General features: G+C 50.4%; 1 protein-coding gene and 1 non-coding gene across 37 annotated transcripts in view; both read right to left on the bottom strand.

Annotated features, from left to right (window-relative positions):
* The window catches only part of shot (dystonin-like protein short stop), a 465,355-nt gene that overhangs the window by 177,937 nt on the left and 264,512 nt on the right, over positions 1-22,906 (bottom strand). For all 36 annotated transcript variants that reach the window (XM_071592974.1, XM_071592987.1, XM_071593006.1 and 33 more), the window contains 2 exons: positions 22,123-22,200; positions 21,656-21,748 (listed from right to left, as the gene is read on the bottom strand). In XM_071592974.1, coding sequence (XP_071449075.1) covers positions 21,656-21,748; positions 22,123-22,200 — 171 coding nt within the window. The remainder of the gene's footprint in view (positions 1-21,655; positions 21,749-22,122; positions 22,201-22,906) is intronic.
* TRNAK-CUU (transfer RNA lysine (anticodon CUU)) lies at positions 3,998-4,070 on the bottom strand. The gene has a single exon. It is a non-coding gene; the product is annotated as a tRNA-Lys (tRNA).

The following is a 22,906-nucleotide window of genomic DNA, read 5'->3' as shown; positions in this document are numbered from 1 at the left end:
TGGCATTCCAATGCATTGATTTCAGAGTTCGCCCGGGATGAGTGAAACGTAACCGGTGTCATTTTTCCCACAAAATATAAGGGATCAGAATGACGTTGTGCGACCGCGGTAGGAGGAAAATGCATTTTGGGTCAAATGTAGCCTGGAGTGTAACCACACCCTGTTACACACCCAACCGTTGACGTTCTGGTGCTGGCATTAACAATCGTGACGAAAGTGTAACGCGCAGCACAGTTCGGAGTAATTCGGCTGCACAAGAGGAGGGAGGGGGGAACAACCGCGCGTTGCCGCCCCCGTCGGCCGGATGAGCGAAGGGCAGAGACCACCCCACGGAAGGGAGCGCTAAGGGCGTTCTTCGCCATCCCCCGGGACGAAATGACGACGCGGGTGGGGAGGAAGTGGTAGTGTCCGAGGGAGGGAGAGGCGGAGGCCGCCGGAAGTGAAGTGGCGTGGGGGGTGGGAGCGAGGAGAACAGACGGCGGCCCCCGACCGAGGGGGGCGGCGGATGCACGCCGCCTAGTTCATCACAAAATTCACTCAACGAGGAATTCTACAACAAACATGACCGAAACTTAGCGATTAATTTTTGAGGCAGTTCACGTGCTATTTTGGGCTTATTTTCAGTGTTTATACCCATTTTCGGGACATATTTACGGTTCTGGATAGATTTCTATCTCAGACTTGATGCAATAGAGAGAATTAGTAAACTATTCTAGGCAGCTGAGTGAAAATTTGAATTTTGTCCATCTATTTTTCAATTCGGAACCACACCGTCCTCGAGGTGGAGACCGTCGGAGGAGGCGCGCGCGGGGCGTAACACCACTACGAACTCTCCAGGTGGGAAGGGTTAATGGCAGGGGGGGTCACGCACACCGTTCTCCCGAGTGCCTTCCGCTGGTGCGGGATCAGCACTCGACGGGAGTGGTGCACTGAGTCGGCGGCCATCGAGAGCGCCCTTCGTCAGGACACAATGGCTACGTCAATGACTCACCGTGCGGGCTCAGATGCACCCCCGATGGAAGAAACACCCCTATACCGGTCTATCCGCGTGGTTTGAGCGAACACTTAAAGCTGCGTCCAGACACGTTAAGCATTAGGGAGCATGCCTATACCATCCACTTCTTGGTCGATGCCTAAATGTTGGGCTTCTAAAGATAAGGCACCTTGAGCTTGGATACGCTGCTATCTTTTATTAAAGTTTTCCAATTATTTCTTTTAATTTAGTAGCTTGGGCGATTTTGTGTGCTAGTTTCGCATTCATTTTCTCTTATCGGATTATATTTAACTCTTCATAGACTATCCGTTTTTTTTTAAAGTTTTGCTTCAATTATTACGTCAGATATTTTTACATTTCAAAAAAATTAAAATTTTTATCTCATATTTATATGGTATTTTACCCCCGGGTAATTTTTCGGTCATTAATCCTTGAAGTAAGTGCTTTCATTTATATTTATGCGTATTGAATTGATACTAAGCTTAGTATCAATTGAATATTTATCATACGATCAGTCTTTGTTGGCACTTTTTCATTTGTGTTGGTTTTATTATTGTATTGGTATTGAAACGGTGACTCCTTCGGCAAAGATTTGGCGTACGACCTGACGATCCCACAGTTGGATTCATGCAGACGGCTACAATTTCACTAAGGGCATCACTAAATGCTCACACTCTCCAAACACAACATTTCGCTTGAAGATTGTTTTCCATAATGTTTATGTACCAAAATAAGTTTTAACAAGCACACAAACGAGGTATGGATACAAGCACGATGACAAAGACGATGTTCTTAGTCGTGAAATGAAGCACAAAACAACAACAGAAATGTTCTTACCTCTACATTCCAAATGTTTGCATCCGATAACATGATAAAATTAACTTGTACATTCATGCTGAAGACGCCAAATTTCTCTTGCCTTTAAGAAGCTTTGACTTTTCGACCTCTTATTTATAAAGCACTTCGTTTTTTTAACGAGTTAAAGTGTACTCTCTCAAAGAAATAACAATGTAATTGTGACCCACGTGCATATATAAAACACTCCCGCCAAGGCGATTATTCTTCGGCTAGTTGTCTCGCTTCTAGCACTTGAAATTATGGGGTTGCAATGTGGTGTGTATAGGATACACTTCTGGTGTCCTAAACCCAAATTTGGTGCCTAAATTTGCGCCCTTTCGCTGCCTAACGAGTTTGGACACCCTTCAAGATGGTGTCCACCTATGTTATCACATGATTCATTTTCATAGTCAATTAAAGCAACTAACTTTTGCTTATCTAGAAAAAAGGAAAACAATTAGCATTGTTTGGTGATTAAAAACTTCTATTTAAACGGCTAAGTGACGGAAAGAGATCCAAGGCCAAGTTGGATGAAGTTCATCACACATCTGCTCCCTTGTCGGCAACCATTTCCAATTGGTTTAAGAGTTTGAACGTGGAAGTACATCCACAAATGATTAACATTGTTTGGGACGTGCAGTGGAAGTATCTTCCTCCAACAATGATTGACACAAACCATGACGTGGTGTTGAGCAATCAATGAATCGCAGTTCACGAAATAGTTGAGGCAACAAAGCGTATCGCTAGGTGCAGAGTTTTCAATTTTGCATAAAGAATTTCATTTGAAAAAAATTCCGCAAGATTGATTGAGGCCGCGTTTGTTCTCAATGGAGAATAAACGCAGTCGTGTAAGTTGATTTGGAGGCTGGTTTGGTGGTTTTCTGTTGCAATCCTGTTGAGTTTATGTAAATGAATAAGGAGTATGAAACATGGACTCAAAAGACAAAGAAACAGCCAATTTATAAAGGTGATCCCGCTCAGGAGACGGTGAAATTGCCCAATAAGGTGATGGCCGCCATTTTTTTTGGGATGGGCCCAGAATCATCTACATAGATTACTGGCAAAAAGGATAAACGATCAACGGAGAGTATTATGCGTCATTATTTAAATGGTTGAGCAACGTAATTAAGAATAAAAGTCCTCGATATGCAAAAAAATGTCTTCCATCAAAACAATGGCAGGGTGCACACCTTCACAGTTTTGATGGCAAACATTATGGAATTAAATTTCGAATCATTACAAAATCTCTGCCGACACAGATGTTTCTCTCGAGGACCTTCAGAAATGCTACTTTAAAGACAACTTGAATATACTAAAGAGACGCTGGGGAAAAAGTGCAAGCTAAAAGGAAATTAAGTGGAAAAATAAAAAAAATCCACAAATTAATTTGTTCTCCAATTTTTTCCCACGGCTTATTGAACGACACACGTAAATGCATCCACTCAGGAAGTAGTATATAACTAGAGAAGTCATTACATTACGATAATAATGCACATACGAGCGGTATTTGACCAGGCCCGAAGCATTTATCCTTTGTAAAGATTTAAATTTTGGACATCGGTCGGCGGGAACGATTTGGTAAGCCATCGGAGACATTCGGTGAAGACGCTTTGAAAGAAGAAATTTAACAAGCTGGCCTTTTACAAACTGCTCGTTACTCAATGCATGACACAGTTTCAGGCGTAACGTTTTCAGGAAGATGTTACGCTGCGGCGAAACCTGAGTCGTAATAAAAATTATTCTACGTGGAAAAGCCAAGTGTCTTCTCTCATCATGCTTGTCACTCTTCCGCCTAAGTCGTTTTTGAATGAATTAACTGTAGACCTATTTTTCTGAACCTCTCTGACATTCAACCAAAATACTTTCAGATTCTCTTGCAAATGTTCAGCTAACCTTTTCATTTTGGATTCGGTTAACTTTCCGAAATTCTTTCTTGGCTTTCGACCAAGGTATTCATTTAGCCTTATTTATTTATTTAGCCTTAGTCCGATAACAGCACTTTTTGGCCTTTACATCGGACTATTAACAGTGAAAAAAATGGAGACTATTACAAAAACCCAAGCCCTAGGTGGAGGAAAACCCACCCAGGTGGGGATCGAACCCGCGACCCTTGCATTGGCAGACGAGGACGTTAACCCGCCGCCAACGAGAGCGGCAAAAACAATTCGCCCAACGTGGGGCTCGAACCCACGACCCCGAGATTAAGAGTCTCGTGCTCTACCGACTGAGCTAGCCGGGCAGTTGGGCTATATAATAATCATAGGTGATCTCATTACTTTTGTCACTAGAGGTATCATTTCTTACATTTTTCATCTTCGCATGACATAGCCTTTGACTTCGCAATGATTTTCCACTATGCGTGTCCTCAAACATTGCGCTTCGGGGGCGACACGTCCTCGGTGCGAGGCATAGGCCCCAAATGCTTCTCCCTGGGAGAGCATCGTCCGATCAAGAATCCATCTGCTGCGCGCTCGCTTTGAAAGCAGCGCGAGATCCCGGGCCCTTTTTGGGCAATTCTAATCGACGCCGGGGGCCGCCAACCGCAAGAGAAGAATGAGCGGGAGGGCGACCGCAACAAAGAGCGACGGCGAACGGCTGGCTGACTGCCTACGCCGCGGATGGCCTCCGTGCCACGCCAAGCACCATCCCACCACGAAAGGCAACGATGTCTCGAAAACGCCCACGCATCTTTCTAATGGCGTTTCGCAAGAGCAGCTGCCGCTCGAACGACACTTCTAAATATTATTACGCATAGTCGAGTGTTCCAAAGGGGTTAATTTCAATATATACCGATTCATCGACAATACAAGTACGTAGTTGGACAAATCGCACGCATCGTTCGTCGCCTTGCTCACCCTAAGGGGCCGGATCGGAACGAGGGCCGGCCATCCCTCACCTACGCCCTCGATTCCAAGGAAAGGCCGGAGCGCCGTTGCGACACGCCCCCCTCCACCTCTACCCGGGGGCAGGCGGCGGCAATGTGTCCAAAAAAGGCGAAAAAGGGGGCGCGCGCGCGAGATCCAACGAGGGGCATGGGGGGAGGCGCCCACCGGGGAAGGGAGGAGAGGCGGCGCGGAGTCTGCAACTTTGCTGTTGTCGCCGTCGCTAAGATATGCTCCGAGATGGGGGGGGGCGCATGCGCAGCAGATCGGATGCGAGCCTCAAGCGCACCACAATCGGGCGAGCGAGTACTCGCGCATTCAAATCACCGACGGGGAGGATGACGTCTTTCGCATTTACGGAGCTTATTTCCATGATTGGAAGAATTACCGTTGTTTCGATTACTTGGTTTAAAGTTTCCGCACGATAAAACTACCAATGATGAATTTGATACGAAATGAGTCTCATTTCACCACACCAAAACGTTGAATGCGTTTTAGATTTCCCCGCTGAACCACGGTGGAGAACTACACTTTGGTGACTTTCAAACTGGGGTATCCACTTCCGTCCTCATTTTTTGCCCTCTCCGTTGGTTGGAGTGAGAAAACCGATTTCGCCTCAAGAGCGCACCACAATGGGAGGGTGAACGTTCTTGGGACACAGGGACGATAACGCACACAGAAATCGGAAGCATTGCCGCACTGCGCGTATCGCAGTATGGGGAAAACTTAAGATGGAGATATTTTTTTATTTCTACACGGTACCGCCGAAAGGCACCACTATGGTGATTACATATACACCAGACATTCAACATCGAAAATTAAGTTTTAATTGTTTCAATCGTCTTAATTTGTTTCATATAGCTAGGTTCGCGGATGTTCAAGCTTCAATTTTGGCACTCTGATATGGAGACACTTCCAAGTTTCCGGCGAAGAGTGTCCGCTCCGAGAGCATTCTACCCGTCCACGTTGGCGAGGGAATCGTCCGCACCTCTGCACCCACTACTGGGGGAATTTGGGGGGCACAGGAGCGGGGGGCGACGGAGGCGCCTCTGCCGGCCCCGATGACGACCCCACGCTCCTTTCCGGCAACACATCCAACCGACGAAGAGAGACGCCGAAGATTTTGAAGGACTACTAACGTTCCAATTAGCGATTTGACCAAATTCAACAAATACCCAGTCAACTTCTAAATCAGAGTTTCAATCAGACTTTCCACAAACTCTCCTGGGAACCTCGTCATTCGATCCGTCCGCCGGTGTTCCATTACTATCCCTCCTAAGACGACACTCTCATTTCCAATCTTCTTTCTTATCTGCTGCTGCTGCTGGACAAAGGCATGCGTGCTCTGGTCTCAATTATTGCTTCCTCGACTTGCACACCGAAGGCACGCCACGGCGCACTCCTCCTCCTTTGACCCCCCCCCTTCATCCTCCACCTCCCGAGTCCAGATTTCCACACGGCCACCCGGCCTTACTCCGAGGTGTGGACCACTCTGGAAGGGAGTACCACACACTCCAGTGGCCTTCATAATATTAAGCATTTTATGACAATCGACATTATCGAACGACTAGAAAATGAATTCACTTACAGAAACCAATTCATCGACGTATTCGAATCTCGAGAATGATTAACCCCAGATGCTAGCATGAACCGATTGGCAAATAATCGAATCGAATACCATACGGACTGAAGTTGCATGGCGAATGGAGTCTTAGATTTTCATAATTAACATAGGTATTCAGATTCAGTGGCATTTAAGCTCAAATAACCAATTGCGAAGGAGCGTTGTATAATATTTACTAGACGCATTCGAAAGATTAGTTCGAAAGAATGACATTCACCCGGAAGACTCGAATCCGCCCAAGGATCGAACTCGGATGCGGGCTACGGTGAAAACTATCGCGCATGACACAAAGTCCGCAATTTCGACTTTACAAGAATATCGATATCCATAGAAGCTAACTTCTCGCAGTATCGACGATTTGGATATGATTAGCATCAAAACAAAATCGGAGAAGAAACGTCGATTCGTTCTCGCGTCGCATTACGGGACGGCATGGGAGAGGGGGGGATTGTGGAGGGAGGGCCCCGCAGTCCCATCGAAGTGCCACTCCCGCACCCTCGCTACTGCCATTGCCTAACACCCGCGGCCCGCCAGCAGCACCATTCCTCGCCACAGCCAACACTCCTCCGGGAATTGGCCAAGCAAAGGACGCGCACGCACGCCTACGACACGAGGGAAACGGAGAGTTTCACTTTCGCCCCAAACATCACCATAAACGACGTTTGTGCCAGTTGCCGCCGCCGCGGGTGCGTGGGATGCGCTGCTAGATGGGTGCGGCAGCGTTTTCGTGCGCCGCACATCTTGCGACACGTGCGGCGGCAACTGCGACATGACGATTCATGTGATCATCAATCGATGGGCTTAAAAAATGCATCAATAAATATATATCCATATTTGACGATCGCCAAATGGAAAGAGGGATCTTGCGATTTATCGTAAACAGATGAAATGTAAAAAATACGCATTTTGCGATTGTAACATATCTATTCGGGAGGTTTAAATCGACAACGCTTACACCGGAATCCACCATTAAACGAATCACCAAGTCAGGCAGACATCGATTGACTGACAAATCCATAGATTAACGAATATATGTCATAAATGCAATACATGGATAAGGATCTCCTTGAGTAGAAGTCTTTGCGGGGTTTCCACCGTTTGGACGGGACGTTTCACCTAATCACGTTTCGACGACGGTTTTGTCCATTGAAACGTCGGCAACGGACACTCCGACCACACCGTGGAAAACCCGCAAAGACTTCACCGCTATCATCACCGAATGGAAAAACATGGATAGATAACAATATTAGCGCTCCGACACAAATTCTGAAGCATTCATATTTTGCTGTCGAATTTTGCCCGTCGATGTCACAAGAAATGATATTTTTCAAGATGATTCGGCCAATAGTATACGTGGACTGAAAAGACACGTAGCCCCCATTCTTCTCTGCAAAGCCATTATCTCCCGAAATCACACAATTTGCCCCAACCTTGTTTCCATCGTGTGCCGAAATGGCGTCTGGGGAAGATGTCGAGAAATGCAGGCCCAAACAAAGACCAGAGAATCATGAACACCTCTCGCTTGGCCGTCGAGGCAAACGGATTATCAAAAAAATTCAACGCCGAAGGAACGCACCTCGTCCAGGGCGGGAAAATTACTCGTACTAAGGCGGCGAGGGGGCGCTACTCCACGGGGGACGCGAATGCGGGCAGAATTGAAAAAAAAAAAACATGTGCTCTCCCTCTTCAAAGGAGGCGCCCACAGTCCAAGGTCTCGGGAGCCCCAGTGTGTGGGTGGGTGACCCCAGAGTCCCCGTGGGAGACAGGGGCGGGTGGAGATGCCACGAGCAATCCTTTCCCCAGAAGGACAACGAGAAGCTTCCTAAGACATGAGGGCCATGTAGAGACATATTCAGAGAATTGAGAGGAGGGCATCTCGTACTCTCAGATTTCATCGTTTCGAAACTTGACGGCACTTCACGGGGCAGCACGAGTCGGAGCGGCCGTCGAAGGACAGCGGCGAAAAACTGAGCCGCAGTCCTTCGAGTCTCTTAGGGCAACGGGGATCAATTCTCCGCTACCATTACATCGCATTCATCGCGGGCACTGTCAGTTGCCATGACTTCCCACAGGCAACGTGCAACCACTTCGGTGCGGACATCTTACTGCTATGCAAGCTAACCACGTTATTCACATTTCTAGGGCATATAATATTTTACCGCGCCTCCACCCCCCCTCGGGGCGAGAGGACTCGCTCAACACTGCAGTCGGGACGCGAAAGTGTCAAGCGCCCCTCCATCTGCTTCTTCCCACAGGAATCTAACATCGTCATCTATTCCATAGTGCTCTAATTTGCCCGTAATGTACTTTCAATTTCTCCGTGCATTTCCAGATTTTCCTTACCGCTTCCGGCGGTTCCTGTTTCCCCAACGGCTCTTCCTCTTCGGAGATCGCCTTCGGGGGAAGAGGTTATGGCCGCACCCACGTCCTCGGCCCCGAACAATGCGGGATGCCGCAGGACACGACCACTCCCCTCGGCCCCCATGCGCCCACGCACCTGGCTGTTCTGCGCCCCATCCGACGGACTTAATGCTCCAATGAATTATCTTTGGGGTCATATTTTACGTGTATTCATCATAATTGACCTTCAATGGCTCGGAGGTAGGGATATGACATCAACATCAAACAAACCCATCACATAAATTCGACCCCTTAATCATCGGAACATCTTACGAGGGAAAAATGACCGACTTTCATCCCCTCATACGTAATTGACAACAGCCAGGAAAATACGACCCCTGTCCCTGGTGTATCCAATGGTCAAGAGCACGCACGCACGCCCTCCAAGCACTCGGGGTCGCGTCGAGGGCGTCTGTGGCCGCAACGCTCCACAGGAACCCTCCTACGCCATCTCACGCCGCCGACACGAACTGTGGGAAGCCACTCTCTCGTACTCCCCTCTGCCGGAAGCCTTGCGAAGCTGACGTTCCCCGAGATGGTCCGCGGAGGCCTCCGCTCCCTCTCCCCGTTCCCCGAGGCGCACGGCCCCTTCTGTCCCCCCCTCGCCGAGAGAACGAACCCGCGGGGGTGGCCGCTGACAACCCAGCACGGCACCATCGCAACTCGAGAGCATTGTTTGTTTGCTCTTTCTCGTGGCCATGGCGCGTGCGTGGTCCACGAGTAGGTGCGTAGGAGGGAGACGCCGAGGCAAAGAAGGAGCGGTCTTCACAACAGCTCTCGCCCGTGGTGCTTCACATTCAAGTAGGGTCGTTGCGCGGCCCTACCGTCGATTGTTTCGAAACCCGTGACATCTCCTGGATTATTTGAGCTTCTTGGAGGCTACTCGAAGATTTTCGTCGACGGTCAACAACCTGAAATCGTCGCTTTCGAAGCGACCTCGAGAGCTATGTCGACTTTTCTTTTTCCCAGATCTGTTATGCCGTTTTGTCAACCGAAAAGGGGCAATGATTAAGTCGCCAATCTTTACTTGTGGCTACTAATAAGTTAAGAGCATTTTTTTAACTACTACAATTAGGTATGAGAATGTTCTCATCAATGCTGCTACCAATTGACCAATGATTCATTCGATTGTCATTTTTCATTAAGGAAATTTTTTGTCATTGCAATTATTTCTTCCGGTACTCATTTCTTTCGGAAATTATTCTAATAAATAGTAATAAAGCTCTCATTATAAAAATGGTTAGTGCGATTAAAAATGGTATTATAATTTAAAATTAAAGGGTTTGAAATTCCCCGCCAATTCGCATAAAACTCTACGAATTAGTTTTCTGAAATCTGATTTCGTTAAAAGAATATGAATTGAAATTTTCAAAGCTTCTATTATTACTCGTACTCAACGCTAATTAGGTCACCATATTGGTGAAACATTTACTTGCTAAGAGAAAATGAAACATGAATTATCGCTTCTTGCACAGGGAAAGTTTTATTGAGGTGGAGTCTCGCCAAAATAAATTCATGTGTGACGAAGGCGTGTATCTATGACAAGTAGAGCCATCTAATGAATCATCAAAAGATTTAATTCTAAATTAATAGAGGCAAAAAATGATCATATTTAATTATTCATTTCCAGCATAGGCGTAGTGAAATATTTAATTCATTTAATTGTAAATTCCGACCCTTTTCTTTAACTAACACCCAACTGGTCTGTCTGCAATGCTCAGGCGCGATTGTTTCGGACCGCTATCAAGCCTTAACTCGTTTTTAAATAAAATTAATTGCGTTAAGAATTCGATTTGGGCTGACATTTTCAATTCAATGCGAGTTTTAGGGACGCATAGTTTCATTTTATTTCCTTTCCTATAAACTTCTGAGAAAACACATTTTTGTTACTTCATGCTATCAGGTTCAAAAGTAAAATTATCTAGAATAGATATACACGATTGTTTAAGTATTTGAAACACCAATTTTTTACCGATCACATGTGTATTTATATTTCACGGTAACAAAGGTATTTACAGAATTATTTCTTGTGTTTATTTAATTCACATCGTAAGCTTACATTGAAAGCAGTCGCTATTCATAGATGTTATATTTACAACCCCGAGCAAGCAGCGATAAAAATAATTCCGATTAATCTAGAACATTTTCGACGCTAACATTCGCCATTCCTCCTTCGAATGTTCATTTCGCCTGTGAATGACTACTTCATCCTTCGCACACATGGCGTGGTATTCGTTTGCTGAACGTTTCTCTGGTTACATCACGCTTCTGCACCCTCGCCGACTCATCTCCTCGAAACTTCTTCACGAATCGGATGGATATATGCAAATGGCAAAGCTGCCCGACCGCACGCGCCCCCGGGGCCTTCCACTTTTGCAGGGCCCGAAAGGGGGTGGTGGGGAAGGCGGGGCGACACGATGACTTCACCTCCCTCATTCCGAAACAAATCCCACATTCGTTTTTCCTACCCCGGCGGTCCACTTCCGTCAGAGCCGCGCGTGTTCGTGGAGCACGGGCGGTTCCAAGTCGGGGCGGGCAATGCTTGCTTATCTGAACGTGGCGCGCGCCGGTGACCCGTCGTCACGAGCTATTTCGGTCACGCGCGCCGAGGTGATGCACGCCGAAGGCACGCGGAACGCCCGCACGCTCCTCCGCACCAACAGTTGGAAGCCACCAATGCACGCGAGCAGCGGACTCGCGGGTACAACATAATACGACGCGGGGGAGAAGAGGACGAAAGGGGCGGCGAACTCGTCACGAGGGGAGGCCGCCGCGATGGGGGCCGCACGGCGTCGCCTTCTCCTCGAAGATCACGGAGGGGCGGCAGACGTGCCATTTGCCACACTGATTTCCACGCGAGATCTCCTTGACCCCGGGAAGGTTAGCCTTCGACTTCGTGCGAATTCGGTGTTCAACAGTGACGGAAAGATACGTCAAGCGTCTATATTTTCATTCAACCCCTAATTTAACAGAATAGTAGCTAGAGAACAAATTGTTTTCGAGGGTAATACAACTGTATCCTCCAGAGAATGGACGGCAGGGGCGTCGGGCCGAGAGGGATAGACAATGGATAAACGTCTTTACGAGGGAGGGAACTGGGACGCCGCCGGACACCAACGGCGCGGCCCCCAGGAGACCGCAGAGGTGGAACTAACAAAACCACGAAACGAGTTTAAAAACGCCCAACATTGATACTAATTCATCACCGAGTATTGTTGCAATGCCCTCGACGGCGATCAAGGGAATTAAAAGAATGTATTCGTAACCAAAGGTTAAAAAAATGCACCGATTAACCCTGCGCAAGATTCCTCCAGTACCCCCCCCCCCAACATTTTTGGGTAATTTAAGGCCAAGCACCGGAAGACTTACCGAAAGAGAATCTTCTGTGCGGACGAATGGGTCATGGACAACAACACTCAGCGGGAAACTTTCAAAGCCATTTAACCAATTTCAAAAGAGGGCACATCATTCGCATGCAGAGCGATAGGGGGCAGCACTGACAAAATGCACCCTAAGGGGTGGGCTAAAAGCCTTGCGTGGTGCCAGACCACCATTCAAAGAAAACAACAAATGCACCCGCGCATGCATTCGCGAAGTGCATTCGCCATTTCAGATGGAAGGAACATCCCTTGCGGTCGCGAGCGCAAGCTTGCGACTTCAGCGCGGCCTATGACGACACGCGCGCCTCCCCGCCTCCAAGAGCACGCCCCCGGGGGCGAGGGGCGGGTGGGCACGCCCGGGGAGAGTAGCCAAAAGCACCGCCACCAATTCTCCCCCCATCCCCCTTGCGATTACTAAGGCAGGGATAGCGTGCCACGGTGTGAGGAAGCAGAGCAACAAAATCCATACAATTCATGAACACTTGAGAAAAAATCATACTGGGTGGAAGAATCCGGTGCGACACGCTCGGCAGCACAGCACTTGAAGAGACTGTGGACGCGAAGGAGGTCGCCCCCGTCCCTGAATGAAGTATTTGCACTCCCCCTTCGCCCAAAATCGAGAGTAACGTCACCCACGCACTTGTATGGGATCATTTCCCTCCGCTGGCACGATGCCAAACTTCCTGGGAAGCCCAGGGCCAGAGGTGATGGCAGGATGGGGGTCAGATAATTGGGCAGTGTGGCCCAAACGCGTGACGTCACTCTCAGCCTGGGGCGCGTGCCACCGGTCCGTGCGCCACCGTCCCCGTCCGAGGTAGGGACGAGGCGCCGGAGCACCACGTTGGAAGGGGGGGCAAAACAATCGTCCAGGCAGGCCTCGCGCGCGCTCGCCGCCGGCAAAAGACGGGGGGGGAGGGGGAGCGTACATGGGGAGAGTGAGAGGGGGGGAAGGAGATGGGGGGGGGGGGGGAAGAGCAAAAATGCGCAAATGAGAAGGAAAGCGAAATTTGTTTGCTGAGCTTTGTGGTGGAATCGTGCTGCTTACCTTTCTCTCCTATGAGCTCGGTCGGAACGCCACAGGGGAATGAGAGCACAGAAAAGAGCCTTCAATTAGTCAAAAGTGCCGTGCGGGAACAATGTCTCTTCTAATTATAACACTACAACAAACAACAACTACGACTACAACACACAACAACACAACAACTATGCACAAAAATGGTGAGAATGTGCGTGTCCGTGTGCGTGGGTGCGTGAGTGAGTGTCGGGTGCGTCGCCGTTCGCATTCGAGGGTCATCGAGTCTTCCCTCCGACCCCCCCCCGTCATGCGGGGGTGGAAGTCTCCTCCACTTCTTCTTCGCGGCCACTCGCCAACGGAACCAACCCGAAAGCCATCGACGAGGACATGATGGCGTGTTCACGCGAGCCAATTACTCATTTTTCACACATTCTTGCGACGGAAATTTTTCAGAGAGCATTCTTGGTGCATATTTTAACGATAAACTAAACATGAGGGTCCGGGGTTTACTTAGTCGGAATCCTAGGCAAAGCAAACCAAGGTCCTGGAACAACAAGCACTCACTTCGGGAGGACGGAGGGCCGGGGGGGGGGGGGTGCTACGGAGTTACTTCAGCAAGATAGTGGATGACGATTCGCGACGAGCGACACATCTCGGACAACACTTTCACACGAAACCCTCCATCGTTCCAAAATATAAGGTGCGTCTACTCAGATCCTCCGGGTGCGTCTACTCAGATCCTCCGGGTGCGTCTACTCAGATCCTCCGGGTGTGTCTACTCAGATCTTCCGATTGGGAAATCTCCCCTCTTTCCTCTTAGGTCCATCACACTAAGAAACAAAATTTACTTCCAGTTCTAATGCGAACTTATTGGTGACACTCTGAATGAATTTGATATTCCTTCCCGAATAATGCATGGCTTCAATGCAACAATTTCAGAGTGTAAAAATCATTCGCCTTGACTGGGATTCGAACCCAGATCCCTCAATATCCGGTCGAGTGCTTTAGCCACTTAAGCTACCGAGGCAAATGATTTTTACACTCTGAAATTGTTGCATTGAAATGCACATTAGCGGATGACTCCGTTAAAAGTTACTGTTGCGGCATCTCCCGCAGTTTCTTTGGAATGCATGGCTTATTTGCAAAGCAACATCCATATTGTGCGCCAAGTTGCTTCGACGGTTCCATTCATTTGACAATCCCAGGGCCACCGGCACCCAAATCCGCCTCGTGAGGGCGACCACCCACCGCCAATGAATCGACAACCGTTCGCCCCCGCCCCTCGGCCCATCCCAGCCAAGGAAGTAAGGCTTCCGGGGACACGAGGTCCAAGCGCCGCCCTGGGTATTCGAGATTAGTGCGAAGGACAACCGACGGCGCCGGACGTCCCCAAACGGGGCGACGCCCCCCCCAGTAACACCCCTGGAGTCACTCCATCGTCAAACGGTGCCCCCCTGCCCCTCTCCTCGCGAATATCTCAAACGCCACGGCCGCACTCGAGGGAAACCCAGAGAGGGTGCGCCATTTGCAGTTCACCCACCGAGTAGAGACGCAATTAATATCAAAACTGAGGATAAACGGATCAGGAGTGTGGATGAAGGCAGTTAGCCCTCTTATAGGGAACCGGGAGGGCTGCCGAAGAAAATACGGGAGATGAAAATGCGAATGAATTCCAAAGCCATGGATCAAAGGAGAGATGATTATGCGAGCGCGGTTGAGAGACGGAAATGGAAGTTGGCCAACATGAAGTCGGGGAGAATAATGCATCGAGCACTTAAGAAATGCACTTAGTGGAGACATCACCGGGGCCAGGGAGACGCGGTGGAGAGAGTGGTGCGAAGATACGGAGAAAAATCAGCCAGGGAAACATCAAGGGAAAATAAATGCCGGGAGGTAGGTAAAGAAGAAACTAGTACACCAACCATACGATATAAAACGGTAAAATTACAAGTGACACCGATAAAATTAAAAATGAAGGGTTATGAATAGAAATGTTATTCTAAAAAACTACCCCGACTAAGCTCATTGGCAGGTGGAGAAAGAGCCTTCGAGGAGGAGAGAGCTTCGAAGCAGCAGTAATAAAGCATACCCGCGCAGAACAACCAGCGTTCGGGACCGACAGGGGCGTGCCCGTTCTCGCCGATACTTGTCAACCCGTGTATGTACATGCAGGGGACATGCTAAGGGGGGATAGAGGAAGGGAGTGGATGGCACTCTCCAAACACCCGGATTTGCAGGCGGAACTTTCAAGGGCGCGATGCTATTGTGGATTGCTTAGGGAGGGCTAATGCGAGAAGTGAGGGTTGGATATTGTGCAAAACGAAGCCAAAATGATGGGTATGACATTAAACATGAAATTGGGAAGGAATGTACATGAGTAGGTGGTTGCCGCCAGGAGAAGAATTGCTTTGGCAAAAAGAAGAATTCGCAAGAAGAGAATGGCCGAGAGTTATGCCAGAAGTTACGAAGAGAGGGGAGGATGAAGGCGGGAAATCCGAATAAGGCAGAAAAGGGAGGTGGGGTGACAAGGGCGCCAGAAGAGTGCCTCAGAGGAAGGAAGGAGTTTCTGGAAGACATGAAGGGGAAACCAAGAATTTCGCATAGACTCACACTCAAAGACAGGGCACGCGATAGGAAGTCCATGCGAAGAGCAATGGCCCGCCAAACCAGCCTTCCATTGCACGTGGCTTCCCATTGACAGTGACATCGGCAAAGTCAACGGATAGTAATCTCGCAGTACTCTTAGGGGAGCGGGGAATGGATAATTCGGGTTCCGATCGGAGTGGAGCGGAAACTGGGTGAGGTGGGACGGAGTATTGAGTCGTGGGGTCGAGCGCCCCGAGGTACGTATCAGGAGGGTGTACAAGGAATGGTTGCTGTGGTGCGCCCCTGGCTCGTGAGGGGGTGGGGGTAATTTGGTGAATGGGAGGTAAAGGAATGGTGGGAGGTGCTTTCGGCGATTGCCTTTCGAGGGGTTTTAGGGAGCGGTTGCCTTGGTTCAGGGGCTTTACTAAGAAGGATAGAAGAACACAGCAATCAGCCCGAGGATCGGTTTGGCAGGTGGTGATAGAGTTCGGCCAGTACTAAGCCCGACGGCGTCTGAAATTCAACCATCAGGGTAATAAGGGGGGCCAGTTCCTTTCCTTGTGCCGGCTTTGGTTTCCCAGGAAGATCTGGTAGCCGAAAAACCACATAGCTTGGGTGGAGCTCTAGGTACTCGGAGAGCCTTGCTCGTGAATCGAACCCGGGCCCTCCGGTCAGTAGTCCAAAGCTCTACCCCCGGACTACCGCGACACCCACTTAGAAGGTTGCTATTTCATGTAGCGTTCCACCTTCGGCAGGGTGCTCCCTTTCTGCCCGTACAGGCTTCAGTCGCTGACCTTCCAGAATGACCCTGGACTCCACCCCCTCACCGAGATCCCGTCACCTTTACCCCCCGCCTCTCTCTGCCCCCCTACGCACCCCCCCTCCACTACGCCCACCCACTCTTCCCACCACGCCCCCCCGCCGGGCAGTGGCCGACCTCTCTCCGGCTGGAAGGGGTAAGACGGCGACGGGCGTCCTCTGTCCACCCGTCGCAAGGTGCACTCGAGAAGGGAACGCCGACGCACACGAATCGGTGCAGAGGCGTCTCTCGGCGAGGGTCGTCGCCCCGGTTGCGATTGGATGGAAGGATACTGGCAGGTGGTGTGTGAGTGCGGAAATGGAGAGCAGTTAATTGTGATGCGGGGTTTCATGTATTGTCTTTTTAAGAGAGGCTAAGATATGTACGATTCTAAGTCTTCTTTCCATCCATAAATCCCTTCCTTAAAACGGCAGACTGGTGAAATCGTCACGACCACGAGCAGATTATGGGAAGAATATGACCACAATCGAGAAAGCAGAAGGGGCGTCCACACAACCAGTGTTCGATCGGAAATTTCACTCGCAGCAAAAAGATAACGCCTCGAGCGATCGAGTGGATGTTGAAGTGGGGGCGCCGGGGAGGGGCGGGGGTGGCGAGGAGGCAAGGAGGAGGAGGGGATGGGGTGGGCAGGAGGTGACACCAGAGGACCAAGCGACGGGGATGAAGTCAAGGGAGGGAATCAACGGGAAGAGAGGGAGACAGGGCCGCGTGCAAAGCAGCAGTGAAACAAACAGCGTGTGCGCAAGTGTATTTAGCGGGGGACGTAGGGGAGGATAAACAAAAGAATTTGGGACGTGGGAGGGGGGGGCCCGGAGGGGAGAACTACGGCCCAAGCATCAACCCATCGATGAATGAACTCCAACCAGAAGATACTGCCATACACCGGCAACACTTTCGATATGTGATTAATGAATCAATTTGTAACATAAGATGACATACTACAAATCTACCATTTGGACTGATTTAACATTTGGTTGGACGCCATGCCCCAAATCCGTCGAGGAGGACGCCACTGCCACGAAGAAGCCGTCCGGCGCTGCTCTTCGCGAGGGATGGCGTGAACGTTCTGAAATGCTCGCGGTGGATGGCCCAAAAGAATGGGGAACAGCCGAAGCGATTCATTCAATGAAAGAGGTGGAGATATACACATGGAGGTGGATAGAACTCGACTCAGGGGGCAGCTTGGAAGTTGAGAGACGGGGAGAATCGTTGGCCCCGCATACAAAATGCAGAACGACCACTCTTAAAGTCCTCTCGCAACAGTCTCCAACGGACGAGATGCTCCCTCAGAAGAAAGTCCTCCTGAAGTAACAATTAGATACAAGTCCCTTCGGTCGATGCCAACGAGACGACCGGAATGTCTCGCAGGTTCGAGGAAGCGTCGTCCCCAACGCCCGGCGTCACCCAAGGTCGGAAGCTCGCACGGCCACTCCACTCATTCCCCTTCAACTTGGATCATACTTCACATTAATGCTTCGGCTATCCACCTCGTAGAGAGCAATGCCATGTAAAATAGCAGGAATGTAAGAGGAAGACTCCACTCCTAGAATATACCGATGACTTCAATGGAATCGAGAAACTCCCAAGAGCTAATCCAATCGGTCGCCTCTCCGGCGCAGACACACAGTCCGGGGGCGTGGCCCGACGTCAGCCGGGAATGCGAAGACCGAAGGGTGAAAACCTACCCTCTTCGAAAATCACACATGCGGCCAAGGTTGTTGACTGAGTCCCGCGAAGGAGGGGGGGGGTCCCCGCGAGAGGGCGAATAGAGGTGAGTGGGAGCCCCCTCTCACGCGCCCCCAGGGGGGGTTGGCCACCCATTCCCTTTCGGGCATCCCCCTCGTCCACCTCGCCACCCCCCCTCCCCCCAGCCGGGCCTCGCCCCACGGTTTGGCCTGCTCCGCCACCACTCGCCACAATTTGCCATCTTATCGCACAGTTCAGAATCCGCATTACTGCTTCACGTTCCATTCGGGTTCCTTCGCAAACTCAATCCACGTCTGCATCTGCATACTTCGGGGTCCTACAATCCTCTGTCATCTTTAGCCTCTGTCGTTTCCTTGTTCTCTCTTCCCTCGCTTCGGTTGTTCCCATTTCATCGAGCATTCCACGCGTTCCGTTTACAACTTCCATCGCTTCTTCCCGTTCTTTAAATTTAAGTCCAATTGCTTCAAATTTTAATGTGTTCGATGCTTAATATTTTACGCAAACAAGGTCACTCCAGCCGCGAAACAAATGCATCAAACATTCCTCCTCCTCTCCCTCTCGCCCCTGCCGCCGGTCCCTCTCACCATCCGTCATACGAGCCTCGCTCTCTTCTCGATGCGAACGCCCGCCCGCCCCCCCAACTCTGCTCACTCAAACTACGTGGTCCAGCACGGCCCCAGGCGCGGGGGCCCCTCCACGATCTGGACCACCCGAGGAGTACCTTGGGCTTGAGAGAAACTCAAAAGGGCAGGAAATAAACCTCTTGTGCGCACGGCTGCCTGCTTTTTGGCGCACCGCCATTCCCATCGAACAACTCCGCGCCCCCTACCCCCCCCCCCCCGGCGAAGGTTGGTGTCAAGGCCATGGACATAACATCATCCTCCCCGACCAAGCGCGCCAAAGGTCGCGAGAACTGTGAACTACTTGTCCTCACCGAAAAGTTTGCGAATTACTGAATCGAGTTGTCAATCGACACAGACTGGGACTCTTGAATGTGTGATTATTAAGTGCTCTAGTCTAGTCTTGAGGCAAAAGAGGAACAGATGCCACAAATATTACACCGGGTGATGCGGATGATTAGGTTGGTTCGCGAATAAGCGGCGAGGAGAGCGGGGAGATGGGGGCACGCCAAGGGGGATGATGTTCACCGGTTCCCGACTGCCACTCATCCCGTACTTGCTCACGGTTTGTTGTTTGAAATCTACTTCCGATTCACAGACGCTGAGCAGATTGCGGCATCCATCGAAGGATGTACGGGGAAATGAAAGTGCTCGCGCGCGCCTCGGTCGGCGAAGACGCTTCCGACATTCGGTGGCGAGGGGAAACAGTCCAAGGTGGACCCGCGCGGATCTATAAGGCGAAAGGGGTCCACGACGAAGAGTACGAACTTGATTCCCAATGAGGAAAACCTTGTGGGCACAAAGGGACCTCCGATCGCCAAAACAACTGCCAGTCGCCGCGGCCGGAAGACTCGGCCCCAAGCGAAGAAACTTCGCGCCAAACAAGGTCAAAAAAATCATGCTGAATTTTTTCGGCGAAACTTGAACCTTAAAGTGAGAGAAGTTTGTTTTCGGAATCGGGTGCATTCATCCCGAGAAAAAAGGTAGAATCTCCGGCCGAATGAAGACTAGCAAATTTCCTACTTTTCCTTTAAACTAGAAACTGAAAGTCCAAATGTCTATTACGAATCAAAGGCACGGTACTGACGGAAGGAAGGAAGGAAAGGGGAGCAAGAGAAGAGAGAGAGACGTGTGGGCGCCGGTGGAACGCCGTCCGCCCGTAGTGTTCCCGGAGCACGTCGCCGTGTCCAGTCGACCGAGGGCCCTGGGTTGGGGCGAGGGGAGAAGGCCAGGTCCAACGGCCGCCGCACGAGTTCTCTTTCGCCTCTTCTCTGGGACGCGCATTAAGCCGAAGCACGAAACGCGTATTTGTGATTTATTACTCAGGCAACTCGGATGCTTCGGAAATGTGAACTGCGGTGTTTCAAGGGGAACCGGCATAAATTAGGGCGACACTCCACGGGGACGTACACTGTTGGGTCCGGCCCTGGATTTCCGATCCTGGCGAAGTGGTCAGGGGTTCCCAAGCGCCGTGCCTGAATTGATTCACCCATGGCGGACAAACGCCCCTGACATAGTCTCTTCCTACCAGGGATGGGCAAATTAATCGAAATTATGGATAGGCTTCTATCGATATATCGGAAAACTAAACCCATATGATAAGTACACCATGGACCTACTGTTTAAATATTGCCGATACGATGCTATTTACAATCAACGTATCAGTCACAAAATAAAATATGAAAAAACAGTTTTACCAGAACCTCACCTAGCCTTTATACTAGGAATAATGATGCATACCTATTCATAATCCGTTTTGTTGTTACGAGAGTACGTCACATTACAAAAACATTATGATGCAACGAATCGAGACACACACACACACACACACACGCACGCACGCACTCTCGTGCCAATGTTCCGGCTGTGACCACACTGCCCCTCCCTCGGCCCTGGCTTTCATTCGGCGTGGGGGTTCGCCCCCCCCCCCGCCCCATTCGCAGGCCTAACCTCTCTCCTAATCCCAGAAATTTCCCCGCATGTTCAACCCTTAACCACTTCTCTTGGTCCAAAAATGCGCCACGAAACGCGACGTGCCGCCTGAACGGTCATTCGGCGGATGAGCGCCAGGTTCCACCCCACTTATCTCAACATGAATATCTTATCTGCTCTATTTCATATTCCGCACGTCATTTATGGCCCGACAAGGCATCATCCGCCCAGAAAGCGAATACGAATTATTCTTTTATTTAAAGACCCGATAAACAAGTGAAACATCGAAATGAAATTATCGATGTTTTGGAAAATATCGGTGAATGGAAAATGAGAAGGACCGCGACAAGCTTCGACTAGGGAACGCCGGCGTTCGTAGCCTCTTCCACTTAATCCAATTAGCACCGCGATGATCAAAATTGAAATGACGACAGATTTCTGGGAAAGCGTCGCACGTATTAATTTCAGCAGTCACCAGGGAGTGCCGTGGACGTGAGCTCGCCGAGGGCGCGTTTCTTTGGGCCCCGGGGGGAGGGGAGCGCAGCCGGGGTGAATGTGACCCCCCGCAACACGCGGACATCAATTTGTGGCGCGTGTTCAAGGGAGCACGCACGCACGCCGTGACGAGCGATCGCCATCACTCGGGTGGCCGGCCTTCAACCCTGGAGCGATGGCGGACGCGGGACGCCGGGGAATGGCGCCGTCGCCGAATGGACCACTCTTGTGGTGCGGTGGGGGGGGGGTGACGTGGTGCGCATTCGGGGCAGTGTGTCCTCGGGCGGGGGCCGCATTTCGACCGTTACACGGGGTCGCACCCCCGTCCGCGCGCGTGTATCGGTGGGGCGGGGGACAACTGACCTGGAAGTGGAGGATGATGGTCCAGATGAGGCCGAGGGTGAGCTTCGGGTTGCCGTCCACGATGTCCTCTGCGCGGATGTTCACCAGTTTGATCTGCGGGGGAAGAGAGAGAGGGTGGAGGCGTGAGTGGGTGGGTGAATGGGAGGGCGTGGTCACAAAGAAACACACGGGCCCGGGCCGGGGGCGATTTCTATTAATGACCACTTAACTCACACGTTCGACTCGTTCGACCTTCGAAAGTTATTAGTACAGGTTCCGCGTGTTTTCAAGAAATGTGACACACTTCTGTGCGTTGGTCAAAATATTTAATGTATTTTACAAATATGAAAGCAGCGCACGTGTCCTCAGAATTAACTCTAAAAAAAGCGAAGGGATCACGTGACAAACCATATTTTCTTGCGATGAGGCGCGGTTCTCAAGTAGTCGGTGCCTCGAGGAGACGGGGGGGGGGGGGAGGGGGGGCTCACCTTTCTGTAGCGCAGGAAGTCTAGGGCGATCTGGACGTTCTGCAGCATGTGGAAGCGCATCTTGCCCCTTTCCCGCGGCTGCGAAGCACATGAAAGAAAGGGAAACATCAGTCTCGCACCAATGAGCACCTCGCAACACCAATACCCTGCTCGACCCTTAAGCGTCGATTGACCAGGGATACATCACTACCCTAAAAGTAGTAGTAGCAGATATAAGAAGAGCAATGTCCTAGTAGTAATAGTAGAAGTACCCTGGAAGGAAGGGTGGTGAGAAACCCGGAGTCGGCATCAGCCTACTCTTAACGAAAGACACCAGGCGCATAGTCAACAGCTTAACGTTCCATCCGATGGACGGCGTACTCACTCAAAGCGCTCTCCACTAATCACCTCAAGTAGGGATCAGGATACCACAGAGTCACTTTCATCTCCGGGATTCGAACCCCAGTCATCGGGATGCAAACCATTACTTTAGTCACCGCATCATCCCGATTCCCTCATCACTACCCTTCACCGTCGAAGAGCACGCCCCTTATTTCCCCCGACGTCCCCATCTCTGCGCTCCGATCAACACCACAGACACTAGTTTGGAAATGCTATCGCATTCCGAACCTCCACTCGCGTTAAGCACAACCATCGCATTAAAAAAACAACACTAGGACGAAGAGTGTTCCCGAGAAGAACAACGCTCTATTTAGAAAGTTTGCAGATACACCGGGAGCAATTTCCACTAATGGTTTTATCTTCGAAGGCCTCGGTTTCGTTACGACGCAATATTATTAGGGGA

The sequence above is a fragment of the Hetaerina americana genome, unplaced genomic scaffold (assembly GCF_022747635.1).
Source record: "Hetaerina americana unplaced genomic scaffold, ioHetAmer1.1.p SCAF_5, whole genome shotgun sequence".
NCBI lineage: Eukaryota > Metazoa > Arthropoda > Insecta > Odonata > Calopterygidae > Hetaerina > Hetaerina americana.
The sequence above is the reverse complement of the archived record's forward strand: the minus strand, read 5'-3'. Positions and strand labels throughout refer to the sequence as shown.